The 12,103-nt window shown below is 43.0% G+C and overlaps 1 protein-coding gene across 1 annotated transcript in view; it reads right to left on the reverse strand.

Moving 5' to 3' along the window:
• Positions 1-12,103, reverse strand: part of PARP4 (poly (ADP-ribose) polymerase family, member 4) — a 118,858-nt gene that overhangs the window by 19,071 nt on the left and 87,684 nt on the right. Inside the window, exons 27-31 of the mRNA XM_008569095.1 lie at positions 10,511-10,591; positions 9,387-9,482; positions 8,697-8,819; positions 5,635-6,741; positions 3,003-3,102 (exon numbers count right to left, since the gene is read on the reverse strand). Coding sequence (XP_008567317.1) covers positions 3,003-3,102; positions 5,635-6,741; positions 8,697-8,819; positions 9,387-9,482; positions 10,511-10,591 — 1,507 coding nt within the window. The remainder of the gene's footprint in view (positions 1-3,002; positions 3,103-5,634; positions 6,742-8,696; positions 8,820-9,386; positions 9,483-10,510; positions 10,592-12,103) is intronic.

Consider the following 12,103-nt stretch of genomic DNA (forward strand, 5'->3'; position numbering starts at 1 on the left):
TGTGGGATCCGAACCCGGGGCGGGAGCGCCGCCACACTCCCAAGCGGCGCACTGTAGCAGTGCGCCACTGGGCCAGCCCTGTAAATGGTATTTTTAAATTGCATTTTCTGGGCTGGCCAGTTAGCTCAGTTGGTTACAGTGCAGCCTTATAACCTCAAGATCACGTGTTTGGATCCCTGTACAGGCCTGCCACAAAACAAATACATAAATAAATTGCATTTTCCAATTATTCATAGCTAGTATATGTAAGTATAACTGATTTTTGTATTTTGACCTTGTATCAGCTTTTCTTTGTCAGTCATTTGTTAATTTTTTTCATTTTTAAAGACCTTTTTTGCTGGATATAGAATTCTTAGTTTACAGGCTTTTTCTTTTAGAAGTTTAGAGACATTATTCCATTATCTTCTATCATCTATTACATCCAATGTGAAGTAATATAAAATTCTTACAGATGTTCTCCTGAATGTAATGTGTTCTTTTTCTCTGGCTGCTTTTGAGATTTATCTTTGGGGCGGGCTGGTTAGCTCACTCAGTAGGGTGTGGTGCCGATAATACCCAGGTCAAGGGTTTGGATCCTTGTACCAGCCAGTCACCAGAATAAGAAAAGATTTATCTTTGGGGGGTTAGCAGTTTGACTCTGATCTACCTAAATGTAATTTTTTTGTGTGTGTGTTTATCCTGCTTGTAGTTCTGCTGAGTTTCTTGGATCTGAAAGTTGATGTCTTTCACTAATTTTAGAAAAAAATTCAGTCATTATTTACTCAAATATTTTTCTGCCTATCTTTTCACTTTGGGGGCTCCGATTACACAAATGTTAAGCCTTTGATATCATTCCACAGATGTTAAATCCTCTGTTCTTTCTTCATTCTATTTTTTTCTTTCTATGCTTTGGTTTGGATAATTTATGCTGTGTGCATTATATTATAATTTAAGTTAAATCATCTTTTTTCTTGTGTCCAGTTTGCTGTGAAGCCCCTTCAATGACCTTTTCATTGCAGATAATGTATTTTCCAGTTCTAGAATTTTCACTTAGTTCTTATTTACAGTTTCCATCTGTTTGCTGAGATTCTCCCACATGTTCACTTATTTTATCCTTCTTTTCTGGTAAGTCCTTAACTGTATTCATAATAGCAGTTATAAAGTCCGTGTCTGCTAATTCCAACTTCTAGGTCATCTGTGGGTCACCAACTGCAGACCATTTTTTCCCCGTGATAATAAGTCATATTTTCCTGCTTCTTCATATGATTAAATTTCCATCCTGTACTGAACATTAAAGAGGACACCTTGTAGAGACTCTGGATTATGCTCTCCTACTCTAAAGAGTTTTGTTCTGGTGGATCCATGAAGGCTGTTTCAGGCTTTGTTAGGGTGGGCCTATTTTGGTTTTTCCTTTTGTCCTCAGGTATTGTCTTTGGTCATAAGATATAGTCCTTATGACCCTCTCATGGTTTCAATGGAAAGACACTGATCAAGTCTAATTTGGTGTGACCCCAAACTCCAAGCTCTGTCACGCCAGCACTTGGCAGCAGCTGAAATCTCTACTCAGCTCTTTAGTTTCCCAGACGTTTCTTTTTTTCTGGATTTCTTCAAGTCACACACTGCCTATGTAGAGGTTAGGGGAGAGCCAAGGATCTGAGGAGAATTGGGGCAGATTTCAGAGCTCCGTCCTCTGTGGCTCCCTCCTTTCTTGGATTTTCACCTTTAATTTCCAGCCATTCTGGCAGCCTTGAACTCTGACCCTATGTCATCTCATTAAGGCTCCCTCTTCTAGTTCTACCCTCCTGTGTGCCTCATGAGCAGACAGGTGCCTTTAGGTGAGAAGCTGGATAAATATGGAGCTCACCTAGTTTGCTTCCCTCTTTCAAAGATGGTGTCCCCTCCAGTCTCTGCCTCTTTTTGATTGTTCTCCTGGTCTTCAAAGAGTGGTTTTTAAGTATTTTGTCCAGAGTCAATAACTGTTACTGGCAGGAGGTCTAGTCAGATACGAGCTCTTCTGTCATTCCAGCAACAGGCACCCTTTCCTCACACGAGCTGCCACCACTCCACGGTGCAGGCCACGCGGCCTGCGTGTCTGCTCACCTGCCCAGCCCGCAACAGGAAACCCTGACATTGTAGAGCTGATGGCTATCCTATTTATCCACGAACACTGCCAGTTGTTTAATAATGTTTATTTTATTTTACTTTATTTATTTTTTTGTCCTTTTTTTGAGACCGGCCGCACCACGCTCAGCCAGTGAGCGCTGTGAGCGCACCGGTCATCCCTATATAGGATCCGAACCCGCGGCGGGAGCGCTGCACTCTCCCGAGTGCGCCACAGGCTCGGCCCATGTTTATTTTATTTTTAAGAATCTCTTATCCCAGGGCTAGTACTTGGCCTTCAAACCACTTGCTGACTTGAGGCGGCTCAGGAGCTCCTCATCCATCTCCTTCATTGTCATAACGAGAAATACATCCAGAGGCTGCACCGCTGGCTCCGGCAGAGGCTGGCTGGACGCTAGTCAAAGCTGTTTTCTTCTCCTGGTGCAGAGCTGAAGGTACGTTTGCCAGCCCCGTGCACCTCAGTGGGCTATGTGACTAGCTCCTGGCACATTTCCTCTCTTCCTCTTGTCTACCAGGTCAGTGATGCCAGGGTAATATTCTCCTTCTTCCCTTTCACCAGGTTAATTTTAAAACACTGAAGACAGTAGAGCCACAGTGTGGAAGGAGCAGGGTCTCTAAATGACTACCTGAAATAGAACTTTCTTGCTGACCAATATTTTACTGTGATATGGGCATAAAAGTAATCTTCAATTGTGCTAAACTACTGAGATTCTAGTTTTTTTCTTTTTAACACCAGTTAGTGCTAATAAATTTGCACAGATAATATCCTAATTAGTGGTAAAGATATGACTGGAAACCAGTCTCCTACTTCCTTTGATGTTAACAAGTATAGTTCCATTCATATAGAACTTTCATAATTTAACGGACCATGCCTATGAGTGAATGGGAAAATAGTAACTTACCTAGAGATCGAATGCCTTTTTGTTCAAGAAAGCTGTGTAAAACATTTGTATTAAGGTTTAATATAAAGCCCAGTTCTGGTGTAAGTTTCCAGAAGCCATCCTGTGAAATTAAGAAAACAAATTTGTCACACTATTGAATTTCACCATCTAAGAAATTATGTGATATAAATAAAAGCTCTTCATAAGCTAGTGTCACAGTACTGCTTAGAATCTCGTAAATACTATGATCCCTATGTATCTGGTGGCATTCATAAAAAGTCTAGAAAGAGGCTTGTGTGTAGTGATTTTACAAAAATGGTACTATACATTTTTTTTTCTTTTTCCTTTTTGTCTTTTTTACTGAACGGCAACAGATCGCAACCCTCAGTGTCGCGCCCGTACCGGACCGGGACCGGCAACGGGATCGCAACCCTCGGTGTTGCACCTGCACCACGCTCAGCCAGTGAGTGGGAACTGGTCTCCACATGGGATCCGAACCCTCGGCGGGAGTGCCGCCATGCTCCCACGCGGCGCACTCTCCAGTGCACCACTGGGCCAGCCCTACATTTTTTTCTTCTAGCAATGCTCTGAGCCAAAGTTTCTCAAATTTTTATTTATTCATTTATTTATTTATTTGTATTTGTATTTTCTTCTGGCAGCTGGCTAGCACAAGGGTTTAACCCTGGATGTTGGTGTTATCAGCACCATGCTCTAACCAACTGAGCTAACAGGCCAGGCCCTCTCAAACTTTTAAATAGCATGATTCCTTTTTTTAAAAAAAACACTTTATGCAGGTATGATTGACATACAGAAGGCTATAGATATTTAATGTAAACAACTTGATGTGTTTGGAGGTTAGCATACACTTGTGAAACCATCAAACCATTATATTATCACTATCAATACCATAAACTTATCTATCACTTCCATAAGTCTCCTTCCATTCCCTTTATTTTGTTTTGCTTTGTTTCTTCTTGTAGAAAGAACACTTAACATAGGATCTACCTCTCAGCAAGTTTTTAAGTAGATAATACAGTACCATTAATCAGAGGCCTTATGTTGTACACCAAATCTCCAGCACAATTCCTTTTATTCAACATTTAAAATGTACCCTTGTGTAGTCTAAAACATGAAAGTGATCGTTTTTTCTAAATATGAAACTGTTATATAAAACATGCTCTTTAAAACTACCTTCCCTGTGCCACTGTCCCCTGCCCACCCCATCACATGCAAAGGACAGTGTAATAAGCCTGAACATGGAGATCCTAACCCTGAAGGAGACAGACTCCAGGCGCTAGGGGAATAATACAAGGAGCAGAAAGGAGGGTGCCGTCATAGGCGGGTGCAAGGGTTAAAGGATCTAGGGCAGCAACTTGGAAAATAATAGCAGTGATAATATGTGCCAACCCATACAGAACTGGTACCAGGTGCTATTCTTTTATCTTTTCAGCCACTTATTGTGTGGGTACTATTATTATACCCACATTGCAGATGAGGACACTGAGGCACAGAGAGGTTAAGCAACTTGTCCAAAGTCACACAGCTAACAAGCAGCATAGTCAAATGGTCTAGCTGCAGGGCCTCACTCTGCACTATCTGCAATACTTCTCACAGGCTTTCACATGTATTATCTCAGGCAGGGAAGCTGGGTGGCTATTAGTATCCTGTTTAAACTTCAAAACTACTCTATGAAGCAGATATCACTATTATTCTCATTGTATAGATAAGGAAATTGAGACTCGGGTTATCCTACCTGCCCAGAATCACAAAGTGATAGGGCTGGGACTCACAGTCTTATACTAAATGAAGAACTTGCTACTTTACTAAACTATTTTACATCAAAACAAATCATTACAGGGCCGGCCCGGTGGCGCACTGCTACAGTGCACCGCTTGGGAGCACGGTGGCACTCCCACCGAGGGTTCGGATCCCACATACAGACCGGTTCCCGCTCACTGGCTGAGCAAGGTGTGGGCGCAGCACTGAGGGTTGCGATCCCGTGGCCGGTCCCGGTCCGGTACGGGCGCGACACTGAGGGTTGCGATCCGTTGCCGGACACGAAAAAAGACAAAAAGGAAAAGAAAACAAACAAACAAACAAAAAAATCATTACAGATTTAAGATTGGGTCTTAGTACCAGGTGCAGGATCTATATTTACAGGGTGTTTACTAGTGTAACAAATGGAATAAACAACTCTAACACAATATTACATGTTGAATAATACCTATATTCCCAAGACCTTATGTGATTAAAGTATACTCACAGCACCTGTGCTTTACTTCACAATGGGAAATGTATATGAATGGCAGTTCATCAGTTCTAGTACCTAGGAAATTAAGGTCAGCCTGTGATCTGTGTAGGGATGCTAGTTTTCAGATGAGGAATACTAACAGTCATAGCATGAGGTCTGGCCTAAAGGTTGATAGGCAGAGGCCACCAGTCACTATCAAGCACAGTGTTTGGTGCAGTGACTGTTTTCTCTTTTGGCAGCAGGACTCCTGATGCAAGAAACAGTGTGATTTCATGCTGGCGCAAGTCCCTTCTTGCACTGCAGACGGGAACCGACCAATTATGTGATCAGCCCGTTTGAATAGCACTGTTCTAAATTATGAAGCTCACTAAGCACAGATTTAAGGGAAAGTAAGACAAATACCTCAGTTTGTAGATGGAAGAGCTCGGTCCAAGGCACAAGATTCCTCTGGCTCTCTTTGCAGACCACATCATCCTCAGCTTCCTGTGCCTGAACGCTTGCAGCAAAGTCACCTGTATGCTGGTGTCTCATCACTTTCTGTTGTATAAGACACTTGTACGCTGGTGTCTCACCACTGTCTCTTTCACAAGAGCTTTCATGACTTGGGGCCCACAAATCTTGGAGAGAATCTGGTGATGCAGTTTCGGCAGAAGTACTCAGAAGGGAAGAAGCCTGTGACTGACAGTGAGCAAGCGGAGGCAAGTCTACAGGCGGCTTGTAACTGGTGCTTGAAGTGGCTAGGAAGCTTTGCAAATGAAAAGGAGAGGAACCAGAGGGAAGACAAAAACCTGAACCAGTGCTAAGAACTCTAGAAGGAGAGGAAAAATCTGGCTGGGAGAGAAAGACCTGCCTATGGGAGGCGTGAGCATGTGGGCTGATCTGACAGTCTTGAGAAGGTTCAGGTGGATCTGACTGCTGGAAGCCCAAAAAGCCACCTGAAAAAGCACCGCCAGTGAGGGATCCAAAAGCTGGGTTCTGGGGAGGCAATGGGGAAGGAGATGTCGACCCACAGAGAATGCCAGGCCAACCGCCAGTCCAAAGGCCTTGGCCACGACGAGATAGGCCTAACAGCTTGGGACGAGCCAGAGAACCACAAAGAAATCTCTGCGGAGGTAAGCGGGGAGAAGGGCAGGCAGTGCCAGGTAAGTGGGGAGGAGGGGGGGCACCTGCGCGGGGGGTTGGGGCAGCCAGGAAAGAGGGTACGCCAGAGGCTGCAGCAGCAGAAAGAAAGTTAGATACAGTCGTTGTCCGTGAAATACGTCTCATCAACGATGTTTGTTTAAACAACTCCCTCTGACTTAAACCCAGTGGCTTTCCCACACCTTTACATTCAGAATTGGGTGTGGGAGGTTGGACTGCTGATTGCGAATCAAAGCGAGCCACTTCACCATCTTCAGCAACTTCCAGCTCAGGTGACCTAACTCTTCTTCCAGTCAGACTTTTCTCTTTTTTTCTTTTTCTCTTAACATGTTGCGATTCTTCATTCCGTTCAGAGGATGCTGAAAGAGGCTGCCCAGGAGAGAGAATTATTCATGTTGGGGGAAACCCAGAATAAAATGAACAGTCAAGAAAACATCTTTCTAGTAGCCGACTTGCCAGCAGTGAAGCAACTGCTCAACCTAGAGCACGATTCCCAGAATCAGGATCGTCAACACGGGCAGGGACACAGAAAACACCACTGGAGATAACTGAAGACCATTTAAGTACGAGGCCCTCCTTTGGTAGCTGCGGAAGCTGGAGAGCATACCAGCAATTGGTAAATTGAAAGGTCTTTCTGTTTTCATTCTTAGGGCCACGAAATTTTAAACACCCCTCATTTTACACATGAGAAAACCAAGGACCACAGAAACAACATGCTTAAAATTTTACAATGAATAGTACCATAGTGTGTAAAACCGCTTTAAAATAAACTAATAATTTGAAGTACATTATTCCATTCTTCTACACTGCTTTTCAGCAATACTAAGAAATTGAGAAAATATTTAGAAATCTTCAAAAGCTTCAAAGTAACCAAATGAATATATCTTTACATCAGAATGTGAACAATATGTAAAACAAAAGGGAAAGAGGGGATGCTGTTACTGCTATTATTTGAATTTAAATGTGAAGAGTGCACCTTAAAAAGTTGCTAGTGAACCAAATCCAGTTTTATATGGATGACAAGTTTCCGAGATATTTTGGAAATACAGTTAGTCCCCCTTTATCCAAGACCCCCACTGGATGCCTGAAATCATGGATAGCCTGAACCCTACACATACAATATTAAGAAAATAAACGTTTCTGTTGCAATTTTTTTTCCCTAATTCATCATTGTCTTTGGATTTTATTTCTTGTATGTCTAAATCTCTTTCAGCTTTTGGAAATACCATCCAAAGACCTCCTTGGTGTTAGCCTTTCAGTGCAGTTGTGGTTCACTGATGCCTTGCCTCATTGCACAAGAGGACAGAAGATGCTGGTTGTGCATTTTCATTCACCCTGTCTTGTCGCTACCGTCATTCTATGGCAGCGACAGCTTCCCTTCTATCAATAAGAGGATGTGACCAGGACATCAGCCCAGACAAGGAGAGGAAGCATGGTTTTCTGAAGTTATCATCCCCACTCCCTGCCCTTTCTTTACAGACAACTACAAAATAAAACAAAAATACTGCACAAAGGGTTGAGGAAACACATTTTCTGTTTCTTTCTCTTTTTTCTATACCATCTCAAAACACACCAAACATGATTTTATGAACAAATGATATGTGCTTTTTTAAATCAACTAACATAGTCACTTTAAAAAAGGATCAAAGAAAATGAGTATTTCACACATTTATTTTTCCCCAAATTTCCCTACCCACAAACGTTTTTCCCTTAGAATTCTAAATTCTTTTTTTAGCAGCTGGCCCATATGAGAATCTGAACCCTTGACCTTGGTGTTACAACACTGCACTCTAACCAATTGAGCTAATAAATTCTGGAAATTTTACTTCTCTAACCTGGATACCTGAGACTCTTATTAGCACTGTTTTATTCCTCTGCTTTTGAATATACCTTCTAATTTTTATTTAAGTCACATTTCTCGATATCTATTATGTTTCTGGCTATAAAGGCCACAGTATAAAGCATTATAAACTTTAAGAAATATTGGTGGTAAATTTAGATTACTAGATAGGACTTTTATCACTAATTTCATAATGAACCTATTACATTACCTAAATGACTTTAGCTTCTTGTATGACAGCTTAGTTGTCCATGAATGACATATAACCACAGTTCTCTTTTTGTACTTTACAGCTGCATTTATATATAGTGAATGGCTCAGTAATGCAATGGCATTTCTATAAATGTGTGAATATTTCCCACCATCAGGGATACAACAATTTCTGCATAGACAGGTAATAAGGCTGCTATTTTAGCAAAGGGTCACCTCACCATCAGGAAAATATAAAAGCACAATATCAATTTATATGGTAATTACCATTTACCTGTTTCATGTTGGCATCTGGCTGCTCCTCCTGCCAACTCAGGTATGGCAGAAAGTCTACATCTTCTGTGGCAATAAGTTCCGAAACATTTGGAGTATTAGGAAAAGATGACTCACTATCATCCTATATTGAATCACAACTGGGTTAAATCAAAGCAGACGTTATCGAATTAAATGATTATTACACATTCTAAAGCCCTGTGGATGTTGGGTTTGGAATACACTTGTGTGTGAGATTGGACCTCGTGTCCTGGGCCACAAGCACGGGAGAAGGCGGACGTGCACAGGTGGGTGGCTGTCCTCTCTGCGGGTGCCGGGCGTTGCCCGTGTGCACTTAAAGATTTCCCTCTTACGCTTTTGAGGGGAAAGGGCTTCTCAGAGGGTAAAGGAAACCCAGGCCTTTTCCATTTTTTGAGGGTCTTGAATTAATAAAAGATGAGAACAGCCAAAAATGTAACAAAATTGTGGTATATCTTACAAATACTCATGTAGCTAATTAATACTTATAATATTAAAAATGACAACACAGGCAACTCGTTTAGCGAGACCCTGGTAAATCCCACTTCAAGGTCTCTCCACCGTCTCTCCACAGGCCTCAGGCGTCGGCTGCCGCTGACAATCAGAGCAAGAGTAATGTTCTCGATGTGTGAATATAAGTAAAATAACTTCACCATGAATGAACAATACATACCCTTTTCTCAACTGCCACAAAGCTTGTAAATTGTGTTATGAGAGAGTGTTCCTTACTGAGTTTAATAATCAGAGATTTCAAGGCTTGTTTCTTCATCTACAATAGAATAAAACAAATGAAATCATGTCCTGTTTTATTTATAGATGACCAATTAAAAGAGTATTAATTTAAAAAGGTGTTTTTCTATGACAATTAAATTATCTTATAATTAGTACTTCAAACTAAATATTGAGTCAAGGGTCCTGTCTAAATATTTTAAGTAGGTAGCTCAACGTTCCCTGCAAAACGGGATCAACTGACTCAGCTGAGGCACAGAGAAAGAAGGTCACATTTATATGCTCTCCGGAGCTCACAAGAGCTGTCACATGAGGTGCCCTCTGTCATTCTCGCACAGTGTCTAGCTCCGGTTTTAAAGCGGAGTAACTGGAGAAGCGGAGCAGCTTGTTCGGGATTGTTGAGAACACAAAGGCTGCTAATCCAAGAGTGGTCAAGAACTGTGAAAGCAGAGGCCACCTGTCACCTGCTGCGACTGTCTGCGGGGGTATCCAGGGCCCTGCACGCCATGCTAGCATCTTCTTTTTGGGATAGCATGGAGCACCAATGCTCCCAACCTCATTCAAGGTCACAGCCCCTGAGAGACCAGACAGCCCAGCACGGTGGGCTGGCTGAGGGGGACACTTTCCAGACCCCTCATCTGCAGAGTTAGGAGTGAGCAAGGTGGGCGTGGCTCCACCGTGTGTCCTCAGGCAGGTCGCCTGCCGTGCTGCACCTGGGCTTCTCCATCATTGCGATGGGAACGCTAACACTACTACATGTGAGGGTAGGTGACGTCCACTGCAGACGCTCAGGGAGCGTTGTCTGAGCCCTCCACCAGCCTCTCTCTGAGAGGTAAAATATCTGAATTCTCAGGGGACCACTGACATCCGATCTTTCTTGAATTCATCCAAATAACATTTATTGAGCTCCCTACACCCAGGCATGGATGTCACAGGTACAGTGAGGAAAGCTCCCTGACACCACATCCTTCTCTATCCTGCTATTCTAACTTCACACTTCCAGGGATAAATCAATTGTAGAATGATCAAGAACAATGCACAATGGTTTTTACTGTGAAAACAACGAACCTCATGACTGGTTTCATTTTCGTGGAGAATGCCATCTTCATAATCTCTGATCAGAGCTCGTGCTGTCAGCTTGTGAATCATCTGTGTTTAAGCAGCAAAGGAAAAAAGGACTCAAATGGCTTTGGAGACATCCACAGAACACCATTTTAAAATTGAGGTATAATTTACATACAGCAGAATTCACCCGTTTTTTTTTTTTTTAAAAGATGACCGGTAAGGGGATCTGAACCCTTGACTTGGTGTTGTCAGCACCACGCTCACCCAGTGAGCGAACCGGCCATCCCTATATAGGGATCTGAACCCGTGGCCTTAGTGTTATCAGCACCGCACTCTCCCAAGTGAGCCATGGGCCGGCCCTAGGATTCACCCGTTTTAAGAGTACATTTGAAAAAAAAAATAAAAGAGTACATTTGACGAGTTTTAATGAATGCACACAGTCGTGTGACAACCACCATGATGAAGACACAGGACATTCCCCTCACCCTGGTAGGTTCCCTCATGCCCCCTGCGTCACCCACAGCCCTGGCAACTGCTCATCTGTTTTCTGTCCCTACAGTTTTGCTTTTTCTATAAAAGGCCATTTCACCAGTTGAATTTCAAAACTTTAAAACTTCTCTTCTACTACAGTAGAAGGGAAGGGCCAGCATGGTGCTGGGACGCCTGCGCGTGAGAGTGGCCTGCACCCTGCAGGGCGGGGCCGCACGCCGGGCATGGCCAAGTGTTTCCTCTCAAATGACTAAGAAATGTAACTGATCTTTTTTTTTTTTTTTCCTTTTTGTCTTTTTTTCGTGACCGGCAACGGATCGCAACCCTCAGTGTCACGCCCGTACCGGACTGGGACTGGCAACGGGATCGCAACCCTCAGTGTTGCGCCCGCACCTTGCTCAGCCAGTGAGCAGCCGGTCTGTATGTGGGATCCGAACCCTCGGCAGGAGCGCCGCCGCGCTCCCAAGCGGTGCACTGTAGCAGAGCGCCACTGGGCCGGCCCGAAATGTAACTGATCTTAAACGACAGTGTCTGCTTTCAATAATTTCAATTCATAATTTTGTTAGTGATAAGGCCATTGTTCACAGAGCAAGTACAACTATAAAAATTGTGATTTTATGGAAAAAGACTTCTTCCCAGGTAAAATCCTTTTTCCTTTTTGCCCCCTTGAATTCAATTGTTGAAGCAATATAGAGATCCCCTTAAGTTCTATGCATAAGTCACTGGCAAGTAGCAAGTCACTTACTGATTCAGTGCCCAAAAGTAAGCTGTATTTTATTTTTTAAAAAACCAGCATTGTCTGGGAAGTGATTTCTCTGGTTATACAAATACTCCTAAAAGCCCTTGTGTTAGCTAATATACCCTCCGCCAGAAAAGTAAAACGGCGTTAAAGACTGAGATACACAAAATGGCACCTGAGAAAGTTTTCCAGAAAACCCCCACCCAGAAAATAACCTTAGCTGCCACGTCACCTTCCTGCGCGTGCAATTTTGCCTGCCTGTGAGAAAGTCCCAGCTCCGTTTAAACCCCACTCGCTTCCCTCCCTTCCTTCTTAGCCAACAGGAACGGTCCAGCTCAGCCTAACTGGATATAAAAGGCCCAGCCTGA

The sequence above is a fragment of the Galeopterus variegatus genome, unplaced genomic scaffold, assembly GCF_000696425.1.
Source record: "Galeopterus variegatus unplaced genomic scaffold, G_variegatus-3.0.2 Scaffold465, whole genome shotgun sequence".
Lineage (NCBI taxonomy): Eukaryota > Metazoa > Chordata > Mammalia > Dermoptera > Cynocephalidae > Galeopterus > Galeopterus variegatus.